Source organism: Microtus oregoni, unplaced genomic scaffold (genome assembly GCF_018167655.1).
Source record: "Microtus oregoni isolate MIOR12 unplaced genomic scaffold, Mior012 000037F_ref0000500, whole genome shotgun sequence".
In the NCBI taxonomy this organism is placed as follows: Eukaryota; Metazoa; Chordata; class Mammalia; order Rodentia; family Cricetidae; genus Microtus; species Microtus oregoni.
In genome coordinates, this window is record NW_024543096.1 from 13,106,013 (window position 1) to 13,126,644 (window position 20,632).

The 20,632-nt window shown below is 40.0% G+C and overlaps 1 protein-coding gene across 3 annotated transcripts in view; it reads right to left on the reverse strand.

Moving 5' to 3' along the window:
• Nucleotides 1–498: 498 nt before the first annotated feature.
• Nucleotides 499–20,632, reverse strand: part of LOC121433221 (cytohesin 1 interacting protein) — a 63,932-nt gene continuing 43,798 nt past the window's right edge. For all 3 annotated transcript variants that reach the window (XM_041631567.1, XM_041631568.1, XM_041631566.1), the window contains 5 exons: nt 17,845–17,947; nt 17,554–17,647; nt 14,835–14,904; nt 6,237–6,303; nt 499–1,921 (listed from right to left, as the gene is read on the reverse strand). In XM_041631567.1, coding sequence (XP_041487501.1) covers nt 1,452–1,921; nt 6,237–6,303; nt 14,835–14,904; nt 17,554–17,647; nt 17,845–17,947 — 804 coding nt within the window. In that variant the 3' untranslated portion in view covers nt 499–1,451. The remainder of the gene's footprint in view (nt 1,922–6,236; nt 6,304–14,834; nt 14,905–17,553; nt 17,648–17,844; nt 17,948–20,632) is intronic.

Below are 20,632 nucleotides of genomic sequence, written 5' to 3' on the forward strand. Positions count from 1 at the left end.
GATGCCAAGAGCACTGGCTAGATCCAAGGAGAAATGGTTAACAGTTTCAGCCAGGATGCTGACAAGGCAATAGACCAGAGCTGCTACACCCCTGATTTACTTTTTGTATCTTGTCTCCATTGTTCCAGGATCACATACAAGGTGTTTTTAGACTACCTGACACTACATTTTGGGAGGCAGAACTGCTGGTGTGACCGAAAATATGCCACAGAGAGCCTCTAGCAGGTGTGCCTTAGTTCAGAGAATTTACAGACAAAATATCCCACCTAGATATCTTTTATTAATTTATTACTTATTACGCTATAAACTTCCCTATCTCACCTTTTTCCCAAAAGTACTTTCTGTGGATCAACTTGAAATATCACTTAAATGTAGCAGTTCTATTAAACACACACACACACACACACACACACACACACAGGGCTTATAATAAACGTGTGTTTAGCACATGGTTCGTACTGTTTACTTTAACATATAGGTAATAAACAACTGTACCAAAAGAACAAAGCCTTTAATGGATGTTGAAATAAAATATAAAATGATGGAAAGGTGAGGATATAATACAGGGAAGCAAGGACTGAGGCAGCACCTACGCAGAATGTCTACTGAGGAGAAGCAAGAAAGACAAGTTCTTTTCCCATTCTCCTTTTTAGAAGTTTAGACATTTATAGCAAAATATAATCACAGAGCTACAGGATCCTGAGATTTCTAGATTTGGCATCCATGTTTAGGTAGAAAAAAATTGAAATGTCCAAAAAAATTTTCATTCATCTTATTTAGAGATCATTACAAAAAAAGCAGGGTGACAGTCCCAAGCGCCCCACCTCAGTACCCCATTCCATGCTTCTTAGGGAGCTCAGCTCTTCACCTCCAACGCTAACCTCCTTCCTCGCTGTTACTGTCAAAGTAAGGCGACGCTGATAGTTATTTTTGTTTATTTATGATCATTTAATAGTTTGAAAAACTTCAATTCTCTCTTGCAAAGGCTGCCCCCAGAGGCTACTGAGGAAATTAAGCAAACAAAAAGTTTTGTAGTCTACCAAATTAACCTATGGAAGGCAACCCAATAATTATTCCCTGTCTCTCCGTGTTCACTCTTGACTCCAAAGAGTTCTCTGGTTTTTTTTTTTTTTACAAGCATAGTAAAATAAATACTTTTGTACTTTTGTGTCCAGCATTAGAATGAACAGGCATATTATTTATTATGTTATCTAATCTATTGCTTTTTCCCCCCTGATGTCTGCTTAGAACTTGAGATGTACTGGATGAAATAAAAATGATATAAGACCCAAAAATAACAATGTAAGAACATGAAGGTCGATGCTGCTGTGAATTGGGATGTGAACTTGGCAGTCAGGCTGTATTGCCCCACCAAGCCAGGTGGAGCTCATCTAGGCAAGTAGAGAGAGAACTGTGAGCCCAGCCGATTCAAAGGGTCTCTGCCACACCCATCAGAAGCGACTCTCTTCCTCTTCCACTGCACGATGAAGGCCAGGAATGAATTTCAAAATTTGCTTCCGGACACTTCCCCGTCTGCTCTTCCGGGGCAGAGTCCCAAACATGCTTGAGTAATTGCCTTCCCACAACGGGGATAAGGAGCCACTGCTGGTGATACTGATGCTTCGGTTTCTCCTGGAAGAAGCATTCCTCAGAATGTCATCTCCGTCCTTAGAGAGAAAGCACTCGTCATCCGTGCTGGTTTGCCGGCTGAAGGCGCCCCGGCTGGAGTCCTCAGACACACTTGTCCGGTAGCCATCCTCACTGTCCATGGTCAGGGAGCTCAAACGGCTCTTACAGCTGCTGCTCTCACTGGGCAGTCGGTTTTGGTCCAGGGGAGCTGGGCCTGGCCCCAGCAGGTTTCCAAACAAGGACAACTCATCCAGGTCCATGTTTCCCAAGTTTTGGGAGTCAGCCACATCTCCTACGATACAGAGAAGAGTCTATTGTGGGATGGATAAGACCACCAGTTCCCCCAAGAAAGCACACCCAACTTTGAAGAAGCAAGAGAAGAAGGACAAACACTTTGGTCTGAGTTTTCAACTGCACAAATATGGTTAGTTTTCCAAACTAGCGTCACTGAGGAAAGGGTCATGGACATTAGAACCTAGAATAAATTAAAGCAAGATATTTCATGTCCATAGCTTGGATGTGGAATATACTCCAAGAGATTCATGTAGTGATGATATTGGGAGATGATGAAAACATTAAAAGATGCAGCCTCCTGAGAGGGTTTAGGTCACTGGAGACGTGGTCTTGATTACAGCTTCTGTGTCCTGGTCCGATTTTTTTTTCTCATGCTCCAATTGCCAACAAAGCTTTTTTTATTCTACTAAGTGCTTCTTTTATGATGGCACATGATGTGCCCAAGCCTTATGGACTGATACCTCCAAACTCTAAGCCAAGTAAAGCTTCTATTTCTGTAAACTGATTTATCTTAGTGGCAGCGAGCAAGCATACTTGATATGAAATCAGTTCCACCCAACTGACATGATGACAACATGACCCTGTGAACCTCCAAGTGTTAATTTCTTAAACTGTGTAACCCTGGAAACTTTTATGAAAATACTCCTAGAAGTAAGGTCAAAATAAATGCTCAGAGAAATGCTTCTCTGACTCTCATCAGCTGTCTTTAAAAAGAATCATAAGTTTCTTATCAAGCCATTTAAGGTATGATGTGGGATTCCCCTCTGTATGCTGTAAATATCGTTGGTTAGTAAAGGAACTGCTTTGGGCCTATAGCAGAGCTATAGGGGAACAGAATTAGGCAGGGAAAACTAAATGGAATGCTGGGAGGAAGGAGGCAGAGAGAAGCCATGTAACTTTGTTGGAGACAGACGCCAAAACTTTAGCCAGTAAACCCCAGCTACATGGTGATGAACAGATTACTAAAAATGAGTTAAATTAAAATATAAATGTTACCCAATAACAAGCTAGAGATAATGGGCCAAGCAGTGATTTAAATAATACAGTTTCTGTGTGATTATTTTGGGGATGAGCAGCTGGGAACCAACAAGCGGCCCTTCCTACTACAAAGGCATATGGCAGAACAGTTGCAAAGCAGATAAAAGGCTTATGAAGTCAATGACACTGTTCACTCTTAATATTCCAAATTTCCTCCTTGAATGACTGGGAGTCCTAGAATGGTGCTGAGCTTAGAAAGCATCTCTGTCCTCCTTCAAGCATGTGCCTCCAAAAACCGTGTTCTATCTGCTAAGCCCGGTGTTTCCATCAATGCTTCATAACCCACAAACGGGTTCCCCAAACTGAATGATGAGTCACACCCTGTCCTGCCCCACCAGATTCTCATAACTCGGTCAGCTAGTGTGCTCAAAGAAGCATAACTGAGAGCGTGAGATGTCAAGTATGCCACAGGCTGTCCTGCCCCACCAACTTCTCATCACTCGGTCAGCTAGTGTGCTCGGAAAAGCATCACTGAGAACGAGAGATGTCAGGTACTTCTCAGGCTGTCCCGTGTTAGTCATTTTTACTCAGTTCTCCTGTGCCTTTGCTTGGCAGCCCAAAGAGATACTGTTCTTATTTCATTTAATCTATGAGGTCAAGTGCAGCCCACCTGCACGTTATTTTCCTTCCTGCTACTACAACATGCTTAGTCTCATCTTCCAATGAGCTGATATATCTGGATGGAAGAGCAACTGCTTTATAAACCCTCGTGTTCTGGGTGCTTCCTCTAGTTCTAGAGAGAGCAGATGAATGAACACCCTCAAAAAATAAACAACAATATTGTTTCTAATATTAGATCTATTTATGAGTTCCTGTATATGTGGGAAATGTATACACAGGGCTGCTTGGAAACCATCAGAAGGCAAAGGCTTCTGCAATATTCCATGACTATGAAAACCAGGAAGTTGAACAACAAGGCTTCAAGGAAGACTTTGTCACTCTCTCTTTCAAAAAAACAAACAAACAAGAAACCCACAACCTTTTGATTCCTCAAAATGTAGTATGACAGAACTGGGCGTAGTGGTACATTGCTTGAATGTTAGCTAGCATCAAAAAGACAAGACAAGAGGCTTTCAACATAACAAAACAGTAACAAAAATGAACTGAAATTCATAAAAAGGAAAAGTAGGCCAGTGAGATGACTCAATGGGTAATGGCCAACCTAATAACCTGAGGTCAATCAAGGGGACCCATGTAGTAGAAGGAGAGAACTGACTCTTGCAAGTTGTCCCCTGACCTTCACGTATACACACTGAGGCACAAAACCTGCGTGTGAGCACACACACTCACACACACACACACACGCAGTTTAAGTAAATAATTTATAAAAGAGAAGGAGCTCATACAAGTTTCAAATTTGTCTACTAAAAATTGCAAATCAAATCTCTGTACTGTTATCAATGACTAAAATGATGACTACGGGTTTATAAGGAGCTCCAAAAAACAAACAATCAATAAATAAAAGACTGTAAGAGACAAAGTAGAATATACTTAGATAGATATTCATCAAAATAAGACATGAAATTGGCCAATAGATATATGAAAAAAAATGTTTGGCGTCATTAATTAACTGGTAAACACAAATAAAACCACAATGACTCGCCTCACCCCTATAAGAATGTTTATACCAAAAGGACACAAGATCAAAATTAATGGTGAAGATGGGAAAAATAAACAACCCTCCCACAGTTAATCTACCATGTGAAATAGTATGTAGGCCACACACACACGTACAATCACACACACACACACACACACACACACACCCCTATCATAAAATCCAGCAATGCTACTGGTACATGTATGTATATCCATAGGAAGCATAATCAGTGTATCAACAAAACCTGCACTGACATGTTCATTTTATTACCATTCACAGAAGCCAAGGGATGGGCTCTACAAGACACCTGTTGACTGACAAATGGAAGGAGAAAATACAGTCCGTGCAGAGTGGAATACCACTTACTCATCAAAAAAAGTGATAGTATGGGCATGGAGATTGTTATGTTAAATGAAGGAGTCCAAATACAAAAACAGAAATATGAAATGATCTCAGTTCCATGCACTATCTGAAAATGTTTGCTGGTATAATAGCTGTTGAGAGCACAGTGGTGGTTAACAAAGGCGGGCAGAGGGATAGAGAGGGGAGAGGTCACTGGAAACCCTGATCCATGGTCACTAGTCAAAACTACATAAGGGTGAGAACTTCAGTGTACTTTACATGGTGGGGTAACTACAGCTAAGAGGAGCCTACTATAAGCTTCCAAGAGCTAGAAGGAAGGAAGGAAGGAAGGGAGGAAGGAAGGAAGGAAGGAAGTTAGGAAGGAAGGAAAAAAGGTGACTGAGGAGTTAGTTTATCTAGACTTAAATGTCATGTAATATCCACATCACAGCACATCACATGATATCCATCACCAGATACAATTTGTTTGTTTGGTTATATGACTTGGTTTAAAGCAATTTTTAGATGGCAGATTTTTCTGCAAAGTATTACAATTTGAACAAATATTCCAGGAGCTAAATAGAGGTTAGGGCAGAGTGTTTCTAAAGAAGAGTTGGCCTACATTCCAGCCTTACAGCTAATGACTTCAGGACATTACTTGTACAGAGACTTCCTTCCTGCCAGCTATGGTGGTTCATGCGTGGGATTTCAGTGTTTGTGAGGCTGAAGCTTGAGGATGCTTGCTGGGGCTGCATCATGATCACCAGGCTATGCAGGGCTATAAGCAGGACACTGTCCCAACTGACCACCAAAAAAAGAAGTTTGCTTCCTCAAGTAACACAGCAAAGAGAAAAGCAGCTGACTAGATTCAACTCCTTGCTTCAACATGTATAGATAGCAAGTGCCTGTTACCAGCATAATAGTCTTATATGTCTGACTTGGTCCTGAGAGTCTCCGTATAAATGTAACCCATATAATTCTATCTATAAAAGATGTAGCTATGACAGCTTTGAATAGCCTCAGCCAGAACACCAGGTAATGCTATCTGCAGCTCTTCTGGAATTATTGGTGACCTATGGCAAGTGTGTGTATTCCTATGTCCATACATGTTTTCACGTGCATATGCACTATGTGTGGAAGACTGTAGCTTGACTCACCATCCTCCAAACACATGGGTCACGCCAGTGTTCATCCCAGCAAAGCACAGACTAGTGTCCTTCATCTGTGCTAAGTAGACTATTACTGTAATAGTGATCATCTTAAAATATTTGGAGGCAGAAATACAGAGAGGGTGTGATGAGAATGTGGTTTCCTGACAGGAAATTGAGCTTACCATGCAGCAGGCGCTGTTCCTGTAAGTGCAGAGACCTGAGCTCCACCCATTTTTTCTTCAAGGTTTGCTGTGAGGAAGACAGGGGAAAACATTCTGAGTCTTGGGAAATCCCAGGAGGCAAGGCAGTAGAGACATACAGCATGGCCAGCCACTCTGTTTCTTTAAAGACTTCTGTTGAATTACATAGGATATTAGAAATTCTGATTGCTCAGGGTTCAACAAGTGTTCTCTTAAAGAACAAGGAAACCAATGACGTTCATGTAGCTTTATTTCTAAAATATAGAACCAGATTGTTTTTCCACATAGATGATACAGATAACATGGAATAAAAAGCCCAGAGTCTTAGGGATGAAGAAGTGAACAGATGTAAAAGTTCGTAGCAACAACTAAAGATTAGTAAACGCTTAGTAAATACCACCATCAATCATAGTCTGGGCTCTGAAATAATTCTCTTATTAGACATCTACCTAGAACACACTTAAGCATTCTGACTTTGTTTGTTTTGCGATATCATTTCATGTAGCCCAGGTTAACCTTGAGTCTTGATGTTACTATGTAGCTGAAGATGATATTGGACTTTGGATTCTCTTGCTTTTGATTCCCAAGTACATGCTCCACCATGCCATTTATGATGTTCTGGGGAGCAATCCCAAGACATGATGCTTGTTAAGCAAGCATTCTACCAACTGAACTGTTTCCCCAGCCTATACCCAGACTCTCTTTCTTTGGCTGCTGTGGCAAATGAAAAAAATTACCCTCATGAGAATGAGGAGACCATGAGAACAGGCACCCAGCACACAAGGCCTGGCCTGGTTCAGTCACAGAGCAGCCAAATCAATGGAGGTTAAAGCCAACTGGGAAGAAGCCATATGGACAGGCAGGTGTGACATGCTCACTCTGCTTCCTGTTTCCTGCCCCCTGCTTTACCCCTGCCTCTGGCATTTTAGGTCCCCATAGCAAGGCCAGCATGTGGGCACAGGTCACACTTGCTAAGGACATTTGCCCACAATAAAGATGTCCTAGCTGGAAAAGAGCAATACTTTGTATGCCATCACCTGGAGGGAGTAAATGAAGATTAAAATAGAAAGATTATTTTTAATGTACATTTGAAAGGAAATGGGAGAAAGAGAAGAAAATAAAATCTCAAGAACATCATTAAATGAGTAAGCTGAGCAGGGATCGCTCCTCGGTCTGGAGAACACTCAGTCTGTCTCATGGCAGCATCTGAAGCAATTCTATGGCTGCCAATATTCAGTCAAATAACAAAAGCAACTAAATGCTTAGCACAGTTCATTTGGTTTTCCTTCTGCATCATGATATCATTCTATAGTAGTCATGGAGGCTGGCAACATCCATCAGGGCTCTTGTCATGTCACAAGTCTAAAGTCATGAGAAGTCCAGAACCAGAGGCTCATGGAGCACAGGGCTAGCCAGAGCTACCATGTGTACCTACCCATGTCTTCTTTGCTAAAGGTATTTATCTCCTACAAGAGAATAGAGCACAGGAGAGGAATAGGAACGGTCAAAACTCAAACCACAAAGACAAAAATGTTATTTCTGAATTTACTTTGCAAAAGTACATGGTCAGAGCTTTTCAGATAGTTTATATTTGTGGCAGAAGGTTTTCTGGTCACTGGTTTGCTGGTCTAACCTAGTCATCTATATGTGCCACGACTTATACCAAGAAAATACAAGTAGAGCAGAGATACCAAAGTGACTGTTTTCAATGTGAAACTCTTCTCTACTATCCTCAGGGTGATTGCTGTCTGTGTTACTGCCATCCCAATCATGCATTCAGAAAGATCTCGACTTTCTGTTTCCGATGAGTGGTAAAACAGATGTGGATCTGGCCATAGGATACCCCATGATGACCCTGGACCGATACATGGCAGGGAAGGAATAGATGAATATTGCTTAATGGATATATAAGAGAACAGCTTCCTAAAAACAACCCTCAGCTATCCCATGCGGAGTCGGTTCCAGCTATGGCCCCAGTCTTTTCATTCTACATAAGGCAAATAACGTTTCTCCTGGCCGCTTATCTTTTCACTGTAGTCTTACAAATAATGTGCCATCAATTGTCATAATTTTGCTGTAGGATGGAAAATAAAATTTCACTGAAGCAAAGTATTTCTCTATGTATAGAACAGGTGTAATAAGTAGCAGAGATATATTCAAAGCTTTCTCTTTTAACTATTTGTGCTAAGCATCTGAAGCATAGGTTAAGATAAAGAAAAGCCCTGAAAATATGACTCAGAACGGACAACTTCTTCTAGAGGAGAGAAGAGATTGGGGCTCTAAAGAGTCTTTGCAGCTTGAATGTTCATGTGTATAGAATGCAAAATAAATGTCATGGAGTAGAGAAGAAGTGAGCCTGACTTTAGTTATAGGTCAGACCGTTATCTCTGCCTTGAGGGCTACACATCTCATCATTTAAGATTAGTTGTGAGACATAAATGCAGGATGGAAAACAGAAATGAACTTCAAGATACATCAAGCAGAAGCATCAAGAGTTAGCTAGGAATTTAGATCCTGTGCTAATACGTGGTTTAAATGTGTCTATTTAACACAAAGAGCTCAGCCAAATTTCCTTCCTGACAAATGAACCCTGGCAGAGTATGAGGCACTAGAAAAGGAGGCTGATAAAAGCTGCTAGCAGCTGGAGGCGCCTTAGGAGACAGGGACACAGCAATGTCTCATAATCGGAGCCACACAGTGCATTCGCTTTCTGAGAGAGGCAGTCAGGCTGCCAGACCTGGCCCTGCAAGAGAAGCTTTGAAGCTCAGTGTGGAGGATATTGTACAATTGTCCCATGGAAATGAAGAAGCTGACACTCAACTCCAAAGCATCCTCAGATGTTCAATTACAGGAAAGGCATGCTACTCAGTGTTAGGAATATTTTTTTAGACTAGCCTCTCTGCCAAGGCAAATAATTCCTCCCGGGTGGCACCAGGAAAGTATGGCAAGGGGAAGAGAGAGAGAAAAGGGGAGACCACATGAAACCCGCAGACCACGTGCACATTCTCCAGTAGCCTGTGGGAATGGTCCTGACCCTCTCTGGGAAGGGGATCACCGATTGGCAGGCTTTCTTGACCCTCCCTAGGGAGGGGTCACTGCTTGACAGGCTTTCCCGGAGGTGGAGTCCGGACCAAAACAACTCCCAGGGGAGGGAGATTGAAATGGAACTTTCGGCCTAATATTCCAAAGGTGGATGCCAGGGGCCAGAATGAGGCCCCTGACTATAATATTCCAGACTCTTTATATAAAGGGACGTTAGGGAGCTGGGGTGATGCTTTTGACCAAACACTAAAGACATGGATTTTCTCCAAGTAACAAAAAAATACAGGCGGTATTCAAAACAGACACCAAGTAAGAATTTATAAATTCTTATTTAAAAAAAAATGAAAAAATAAAACCAGTGTTCCTAAGCATAAAAAGGTGAGAGAAATAAAAACAGATAGATATAAAAAGGGGATATTTTTGTCAATAAAGTAGGAATCACATTAAAAAGCTAATTAGAAGGAACACATTCTGTATGGAAAGCAAATAACAAGGATGCTGCTGATGTCATTATTAAGGCAGACAAATCAAAAGACCCTAAGGCATTTCTAACAGAATCCCACAAGGTAATGTGAGGAGCAAAAAAGACAATGCATCCAATAAAATGGTTTGGCCAGAGCTGGTGTCACGTGTCTTGTAGACATAAAGATCAGTGCCAATTTTAAACAGTATGAATTGAGGTATGTATGAGTCTGGACCTAATTACGTTAGAGCAAAAAGTAGCCAGGAGAGTGAGGGAAAAAAAAACACACAGACACACATGCACACAAAGAGAGACACACACACATAAACACAGGCACAGAGAGAGAGAGAGAGACAGAGAGAGAGAGAGAGAGAGAGAGAGAGAGAGCAGGAAAGGAGATGATATAATTAGAAAGTACTCTAGAAAAAAATTACTAAGAGGGAAAAAAGGAAGCATGAAAATTGAATGCATGAATAATTAGGACAGAAATCACATCTATAGGAGATGTTTACATGTTAAGAAAAAAAGTTGTATCAGGTTTTGCCATATGTTTGAAAACTTTATTAGAAAACACATATTAGAAAACTTTATTGACCAAAATAGAACCGACTAAAGCTTTTCCAAAAAGAACATCTGAGTAGTTTTACTACTAATAAAGAAATTGAAACTGTGGTTTGAAAGTGTTCCCCCCAGAAAGAACCCCAAGTCCTAATGATGCAGATGGCATTATAAAAATTCTACCAGAGAACAAAAGAGGAACAACCCAGCTCACGTCATATACTTAGTAAGTTTAACACTGAAACCTAAGAAGGAGTCTGAGAAATAAAAATATAGGTCAATCAGGGTGATTTTCAAAATTCACCAATAATAGCAACGTAAGTCTAAAAGAATGCAAAATGATTGCAAATCTCAAGGTGACCATGCTGGATTTATGTTCAAAATTAAAGGGTACTTTTACACTTGAAAAATACTTAGTACCACTCACCATATTGATAGATATTTTTAATAAATCTTTGAAAAGACATTCTTACCAGATGCATAGAAATGTACTGAATAAAATTTAATACATAACCATCATAAAACCCAGTAAAAATAGGGTTTAGATGGGTGCCTCTTTAACCTGAAATGTATTCATCAAAAGAACTCATACCTAAAGTGAAATAGCTTCAAGAATCACCTTAAAGGACAAAATAACAATACCTCTGACTATTTTCCTCATCTGAAGCAAACTTAGCTGAGACAGCACAGCAGAGAAGGAAAGGAACCAGATCCATTTTTTACAGCTACTACCCTTATAGCCCACAACAATAGCACACAAACAATTTAGGGGAGACTGTATATATGGTTCAATAAAGTGTCTGGTTATTAACAACAGCATAAAATGATTGACGTATACCTATATCTAACTATAAAAATTTGCCTTTACAAAAAAACCATAATAAAGTCATAACGTACAAAAGATGATATAACAAATGACTATATGACCTATATGTATACAATGATCAGATTTTTTGAAAGATGCAAAGAAAAATATTAAATTGCTAAGACAACTGTGGTATGGAAGGTAGGGTGGAAATGGGAGGAGAGGAGGGAGGGAAAACAGTGACTGGGATGATAGACAGACAGATAGAAGTCTTTAGGAACTGACGCTATTAGAGCAGGTGTGGCCTTGTTGGGTCAAGTGTGTCACTGTGAGAGCAGACTTTGAGGGTTCCTATGCTCAGAGCACTCCCATTGTGGACACAGGCACTTTTTGAGCCTGTGGCTCAAGATGTAGAACTCTCAGCTCCTTTTCCAGCGCCATGTCTGCCTGCATGCCACCATGACCCACCATAATGATAATGGACTAAACCCCTAAAACTGTAAGTCACCCCAATTAAATATTTTCCTTTATAAGAGTTGTTGTGATCATGGTATCCCTTCACAGCAATAGAAACCTAAAACAATAACCTACAAATAAGAATATGAAATACCTTGTAATATTTAATGTTCTTGCCATTGACTTATCTATATAACATGAAATGTTAATCAAACCTCTGGCATTTATTCATGGAACCTGATGATTTGACAGATGACCAACAGAATAAGAACACTGCCCAATTAGCTATCAAAACTGATTGCAAATTGAGTTGTTATGGAATAAACTTCTGTGGAATAAAGTATTTCTGTGAAGAAATATCTTTGCCAAGGTACCTTTGATTGTTTTGTTTGTTTGTTTTTCATAAAAGAGCTGACTAAGCAATAGCTAGGCAGAAAGAAGTAAGAAGTAGGTGGGAGACCCAAAAGGAAAGGATACTGAGAAGGACAGCGTTGGTGTGGGGGGGGTGGGGTGATCATCAGTTAGACAGATAAATATGCCATGCTAAAAAAAAAAAAAAAAAAAAAAAAACAAAGGTGCTGCCACATAGTAGACTATAGAGAAGAAATATGGGTTAATTCAAGTTATAAGATCTCATTAGCAACAAGACTAAGCTATAGACCAAGCATTTATTATTAATAGTACATCTCTGTGTAGTTATTTGGGGAGCCAGCTGATAGGACAAAGCTGACTGTTGGGACAGAAAAAATTTGTCTACACTGAGTTGGATATAAAAAACAAATTAGCCAGGTGGTGGTGGCGCTGGCCTTTAATCCCAGCACTCGGGAGGCAGAGGCAGGCGGATCTCTGTGAGTTTGAGGCCAGCCTGGTCTAGAAGAGCTAGTTCCAGGACAGGAACCAAAAAAGCTATGGAGAAACCCTGTTTCGAAAATTAAATAAATAAATAAATAAATAAACAAACAAATTAACCGGCATATTACAATAGAAAACGTTTAAGTAAGTAGGGACTTACATAAAAATTATTTTAAAATATAAGTTTCACTTGAGAAAAGCAGAATATAAAGTAAATTTTATTGGGAGAACTGCCTGTGCATATGGGAAAAAGTTCAATTATACCATACTTTATAACACATGCAAAGATTATTTCTGGATGAATTAAAGAACTCAATATGAAAAAGCAAAAAAACTAATTTTTAAAAAAAAATTTAATGTAGATGACTGACAACTGATTAATATTTAGGACAAATATATCAAAGGTTTTTAAAGAACTAAGAAAACAAAATTTAGAGCTCATTAACCTAGGACACTCTTAATTACCTTGAAGAAATCAGTTCTTCAAGAGTAGCAGAGAAATGTAAGAACATTTCTAGAAAGATCTAGTAGTCATCATTTAATAAAGTAACATGAGAGACTGACAAACACCACGGAAAAGAGTAAAATGAAGAATGTGAGCACACCAACGAGACATATCCGTGTATGTTTTCACTCCAAGCTATTCATAATAAAATTTCATATTATGTAGCTTTTAATTGATAAAATACCCTAAAGTAAATATGAGGAAGGTGGATTCTTAAATAGATATTCAAAGTAAATTTGAGGACCTACTTCTATTCTAGAAAAGAACAGAGGTTTTGAAAGGCTTGCACATTGATAGTTAAAACTAGCTAATTATGCACACTAAAATTCCAGAAATTGTGTTAAAATTATGTTCAAAGAGTAGAAATCACTGAAAACGATGAAATAATGTTTTTTAAGTAAGTACTTTCATTTCATGTATAGAAATGTAATATTTCATTTAATAAAACATAAAATAACTAGTCTATTTTTCATTACCCTTTTTCAAAATAAAAGTTTGAGGACATCTGGAAGAAGAAATTCACCCAGATTATTTGCTGTTTACAAAAAAAATTAAACTTTGGAAGTTTTTATAAGCCTAAAGATAGTATAAAGTTCTTATTACCTCTCATATAAATGCAATAAAAATTTTAGAAGCAGTTCATTAAAATGAAGAATAAACAACAATTTACAGTATACTGAAGATCCTAGCCAATGCTATATGAGAAGAAAAGTAAATTAATTAAATAAATGAACTAAAGATATGGAACTTAAAAGACAAAGGGTTATCTTTTTTGCTAGAATGCATTTAAAAATGCATGAAGGTAATTATCCTGGAGTATATGAAGTATAAGGCAAAAATGGGAAAACATTCAAAATTTGAAAAATTAAAGCCACAAAGATTTCTAATGTTTTAATGTATTGTATGATTAAAATTTAATTCCTTTCCATATCTGAGCAGAGAGGATTCATCAATGATTTTTTAATTGATTTTAAAATTCATGGGGATGGACACTACTAGAAGAGTGGCAAACCCAGGATTAATTAGGCTTGCTAGTGAGTGGTCATGGCAGAAGGCAAAGAGACTAGATAAAGTATAAATAGTGAAATCAATAGTCAATGAGTGTACTTCATGGGAAAAACTAATGAATGCAGGTTTTTACAAAGTACAATAAGTAGCTTGCTTGTAGCCAAGCTATCTCTGCATAGGCTGATTGCTCCACTGTCCTACAGGAGTAGCACTAGGATGAGATCATCAACTGGGACCTGGGAGGAGTCAGGAACATCTTTGACTTACTTTTTCAGAGTCTGGAATTCCTGACTTGGAAGACTCACCAATCACCAGCCTAGAGAACTGAGATTTTGAAAACCTTCAAAGAGCCATGCACTGAACATCCTGCATTAGACACTGTCACTGTGACCTTTTTCCTTCCCTTCAAGGTAATAGTGTGTTCATCAATGGAGGCGAATTTAAGGACAGCCACCGGGTTGGTGGCAGATACTCCATTTTTAGGCTGGTGCAGAAGGAAAAGAGGCAAAGGACCCTGGGAACGCGACGTGCTGGGCCTGCCAGCACTCTGCAGCACCCGGTGCACACCCCCACTCTTTTTTCCCCCTTCAACAAAATGTAAATCAAGAGTGTCACAGGTGCAAACGTGAATAGTTCTTCAGGTAAGATGCCTTCCCGCTGGCTCCCTGAGCCTCCTAGACTCTGAGTGAGGAAGGAAGAGGGTGATTTACACATATTCACAGTCTTAGCTATTCCTGAGAGAGTAAATTGCGTGGCCCTTGACAAGTCAGCAGTTTAGATGTGTCCTGCCATTTCCCCTTCAAGGGCTATCTCAGTTCCTCAGACAGATCATTATTCTACTCCTCATACATTCAAGGACGAAAAATGATGTGCTCTCTTCAATCAAATTACCTTTAACGCCTGCAGCTTTGCTTCGAGCTCTGCTCTCCTGTGAATCATTGTTCCGTTAAGAGTCTCTATCCTGTTTGAAGAGAAGGCAGAGGTGGGGGTAAATCGCAGAGCTATGCCTTCAAAGAGGTGCCGTCCCTGTGAAGCACCACATGTGAAGAACGGACTATACCAGAAATTCCACATAAATGCCACCTTTCCCAAGGCGTTCAGCTACAGAGTGTTGACACTTGAGTATATGAACCTAAGCCAAGTTTCCCAATAACATTGGGAGAAAGAAAGCGGGATTAAAAGCTGTCTGACAAAACGTAGAGAGAAAGGTGTTGTTAATTTGCAAACCCTAGCTCATTTTCAAGAAGGCACTAATTGCTATGGTGGTTGCCCTCCGCTAGAATTGATCTTGCCTGGACAAACTGAATAATATCAGCCATTTGGTGAATATTCACTGGAATTCTACTATGAGCCAGATAGTATGTCAACAAAACATGTTATTCAGGACATTGAAGCAGGGTAATTTTGTGTCTGCAACCTCGTATTTCTATTTCATCTCAAACCCTTTAGTTTACAAAGGCCATGTTAGAATTATCAGTTTAACAATGCTCTTCTCTTCCTACATCAAAGATATTCTAAAAAATAGGAGGTTTGTTCTCTCTGGAGCTGGTTTGTTTTGATTGTTGTTTTGACTACAAATTCCCCATCTGAGTATGATAGCTAATTTCACCTTTGAATCACACCCTTAAGAATTTGAAAGTATTTGTTCTAATTCCTCTTGACTAGTACATTATAATTATGTTCATAAAAGTGTGAGAAAAATGTAAAATGTGGTAAGAGCACTATATGTGAACCACCTATTCTTCCCGCATCACACCCAACACGATAAGATGGTAGTCTAAATTCGGTCTGATTTTTAATCGAGACAGTCTCTGTCTGGTGGGCAACAGAATCACTATAAAGCTTCATAAGACTCTCAGTGTTGCTCAAGCCTGTCTAAGTAAGGGATGCGCACAGCTGTAGAGATGCGCCCTTTCTTCAGTATTTGTTCACATGATCTCATAATTTACCAATCATCTATTTCTGAGAACCGTCTCTAACCTTATTTATCTGTGTCTTCTTGCTTCATCTATATGGTACATATTTTTCTGACTCAACCAACCAATAGCATTTTATCTATCTGGTTCTAGGTTTCTTTGAGGCCAGAGCTTCCCTAACTTTTGCCCTTGAGAACGAGAGTTCAGAGTGCAGGGCTCCACTCTGTCCTCATCAGTCATGAAACTGCCCCAACACACCCACCCAAAATTTTCTTCGAAGTATCCATGAAGAATCTAGTACATTCTACTGGCAGCTCACCATGAACAGCTGTAACTGGAAAGAGCAAATGCTGACATCCATGTTAGATGTTAGATGTTAAATGGGTTAGATCCCATTGTCACTCACTAGTCAGCTGAACTCAACTAATCTCTCTTTACCTCGGGCCCTCACTGCACATAAAGGAATAAAGCCAGGCTGACAACGAGGCTATGGAACAAAAAGAATTAGGTAACGCTGAAACCACCTAACTCAGAATAAAATGTAAACTCCCTGGCACAGCAATGCTTCTCGAGATCTGATGTGTGGCCAACTCTGACTTCATTGCTCATGCTTTCTCTCTAATCCACTAGCCGCCAAATTCACTTTGTCCTAAGGCTATGCGAAATCCTTTTCCAGGGCTCAAAGACATCTTTCTTTACCCCAGTGTTCCTACCAGGAGTTCAGATGGCCATTTCTTCCCTCTATTTAGTCTCAGCTCCAATCATACATCGCCAGAGTGGAGCACTTTGAACGACAAATCTCAGCTGGCCACTTTCTTACTCCCCTGTTGCATTATTCTCCTTCCTTATATTGGTTACCAATAACTGCAACTAAAACACTTCAAGTTTTTATTAGAAATCTTCTATAATTTTTAGAGTTCAGTGGTCTTTATTTTTGCATCTTTAGAACATACACAGAGATAAAAACTTAATATTTTCTCAGTATATATGATTTTAATGCAACAATAAATTCAGTTATAACTGTTTATTAATATCTTACTGGGTTTTTGGAACAAACAAAAGCAAGCCCAGTGTTGTCTATGTGACGTTGTGGATGCAATGACTATCCCTGTAGATATATCTCCTCGAGGTTTTTAAAATCAGCCTCAAAGATTAAGCCCATTGAGCAGCTGGGAAGACCAATATCATTCTGATCAGTTGAACATGAGTACATGTTACTATGTATATTCCAAGGTGGGGAACTTTGAGGAATTTTTTTCACTAATCTTTATGGAAAAGTAACAGAGGAAAAACAAGAGGCTTAAGAATATGAAAGAGAGAAAAATGGTATAGCTGAAAGATTACAGGAACCATGGAAGCAGGACCAGTTTCTTTTGGTCCAAAGAAATGTGTGCCAGTTTTATTGAATCAGATATTAAAAATACATAAGCAAATGATGTTCCTTCTACAAAACACCTTTGTCTAGTGGCATTTCCTGACTTCAGATGTTGACGATACGTTCATGACTCATGTGAAACCCTGAGAAACAAAAGAACCCCATAAAAATGTCTGTGCCCATCCCAAAGCTGTGTATGCTGCCTTGTTTTCGGTGACCCACAAATAGTCGATTCACTTACAGCAACCCCCCCCGCAACCAGATATTCTTAGACACCAAGACGTCTTTGAAACCCCACAGCAACTAAGTGGATATTTACGTTAGCAGATTTCCTGATGATCGGATCAGGTCAACCACTTGTTTGTGAGTAAAGCCTTCTGTGCTCACACCATTGATATTTGCAAGGATGTCACCTGGGAGATGCCAAGGAAAAAGAGTATTTTATTAGTTACTTAAGCAAAGCCTCCTGACGTGGAAATGAAGACAAACAAGCAAGTTCCACCTCCAGTGTCGCTCAAGAAAATTCCAAGCAACCACTTATCCCCAACCTTCACTCTCAAAGAGTTTCTTGCTATTTCAATAGCTTCAAGCATGGGCAGAGCTAAGTTACCAGTTTGCAGGCCAGCGCAGTGAGCGGGGCTGTCTTCCTGTACTTTGTAGATCATGGTGCACACTTCCGAGGAACAGATGTTTTGGTTCTGGAGCCTGTAGGTCTATAAAATTGAAGTGGGTACATAGTAACTTCTCAAAGACGTCAACAAATATTTGTCAAAACATCAACTAGTGCCAACAGCATTAAGTGGCACAATAGGTAAGTGCAGAGGACAACTTGGGAAAGCTTTCCTCACTGTACACTGAACGGAAGGTACCAATTTTGTAATTCCAGCAGATAATTGGCAGTCAATTCCATTCATAAAGAACATCTGGCATGAAAAAGAGAGTGGGATGCAAGTGGCTCTAAATGGTCTGTATTCAAATCCCGAGACCACCCGATGCTATCACTGTGTATTTACTAAGGAAGAAATTAAACTTCTTATTCTCCATGGGATGAAACAGTGGTAGCCATATGCAAAGGAAAAGCTCCTTGTGGGTCTTGCAGGCGAAAGCAGGCGTTGGGGAAGAGTATGAGATACAAAATATCCAGCGGGGAGACTGTGGATATTTCAAATATCCAACGTAATAAAACCAGCAGTGCTTATATTAAATCGGAGTTCTGCACATAACCGCTAACTGTCCTGTGTTTGTTTTAAGTGGTCTAATTGACTAGATCAATTTCATTTCTGAGCGGACAAGACCCCTCCTGCCCAGAATTCTCACCAGTTCCTCAGTCATCCAACTAAACAAAAGGAGACATGCTTCCCCAAGTATCTCTGTTTGACACCAAAAGTTCAGTGGTACTGGGTTTTATTGTCAATGTTTTTAGTTTTCATGTCAAAATGTATAAAACACTAAGGAGACATTTGATACATATAGGACTCCTATAACTCCAAATAAGCATGCTTTTCTATTTAGTAATTTGGGTTATGGGATGGTGTTCCATCTAGAACCAAAATCAGTGTTTTGGGTTGTCTGTTAAAGATCTGATTACTAAATATTTAGCCACATTAGAGTGTTGTTTCCTTCTAGAGAAATCTATGGCTGAGACGCCATAATCAGTTGCAATCATGTCACTTTGAGAGAGAGCCACTTGGTTCTGCTAAACACTACAAGATGTTTGCTCAACTATAATGTATTTAGAATCCTCTATTTCGCAGGGCGGTGGTGGTGGTGGCGCACGCCTTTAATCCCAGCACTTGGGAGGCAGAGGCAGGCGGATCTCTGTGAGTTCGAGACCAGCCTGGTCTACAAGAGCTAGTTCCAGGACAGGCTCCAAAACCACAGGGAAACCCTGTCTCAAAAAAAAAAAAATAGAATCCTCTATTTGAAAAGCAGAGCAGCTTCTACACAGGTCCCACCTGAATCAGAAACCTTTTGAGAGTTTCCTGCCCTAGACCACACCACAGATCAGAAAGAGGAGCCGAACTAGTTCATGTGCTTCAAGAGCCAAAGATTGCAAGAGCCAAAGAGTGAACTAACTGATACACCTTTTGGAAGTCACTGTTCTTATACTCCCCACCAACAGGGAGATCCGCCCTCCATTCCCAGGTGTCAAGGTGAACAGAGTGTAGTTGTCAATTTGGGGATTAGCAATAGAAAGGCAAACCCAAAATCCATGTAGGCTCAGAAAAGAACACTTCATAGTGGCATTTCATCTGTGTTTTTAGTAAGTAAAGCTTGCCTGAAGATAAAAAAAGTCAAACAGCCACACTGGTCAGTCTTACAGATCCGTCAGCAACGACACACATCTTTAAATCCAGTGGCCACAAAGACACACAGCTTTAATCCCAGTAGCCACACTAGCTTGCCATAGAAACCAGGAAGTAGTGCACACCCTTAATTCCAGAATTAGAGAGGATTATAAAACAGGAAGAGACAGCTCTCATTCTCGGTCTCATTCGGAGGTTTTTCTGGAGGCAGGATTACCATTTTCGGACTGAGGTCAAGGTAAATACCCAGTGGATGGCTGCTTTGTTTTTCTGACCTTCATGGCGAACCCCAATATCTGTCTCTGAGTTTTTATTACATGGTCACATATCCCCCCATATCACACCCACATCTCCTATCCTCATGCTGTCTTTGACTTGGAAAGCAATTGTCAAGAGCACCGCTGCAAATTGTTGACTTCTGAGATAACACTCATGTGTTGTAGCTTTGGGCTAGAACCATCAGGTCTCCTTGAGCTCCTAAACTTTCACGTCTCTGCGGCCCGTTGTCTAGTAATGATGATGTACATGATTCTACACACACTCTGGTGAGAGAGACAAGGAAGGATGCAGCGATGTGACCCACAAGTGGGAAAACAAGACAGGCAGGCAATCGGTCACCCTGCTTCCAGTTGCTACCACGAGGCAACCTTGAAGAGGCCCTTGATGGGCATGCAGCATCTCTTCAAAGAAAGGCAAATGGCTCCCGTGAGGGGACCATACTTTTAAAATCTCATGGATTTCCCCCATTTTTGTAGAAAATTATGTCTCCATAATTTTATGGTAAACTGTAAAGTAGGGATCTCCAAAAGCAGAAGCCTTTTTTTCCCACGACTTCCTTGATCATTCTATGTTGTTTCTTTACTCAGAGAGCATGTTTAAGGCAGCAGTTTCCTGCTCCAGCTCCTAAAATATACACTAGGCTTCCTTTATGGGGTTGATATCACACCAAGGTTTTCCAAGAGCAGCAGTCGGTGGAACAAAGGTCTAAAATCTGACGTAGAGCATAAGAACACGATTATGCAAAGCACATTGAAAAGAAATGCAGAAATGATGCGAAAACTTGAGACTTGAGTTGTTACTACTGCTCTCGAT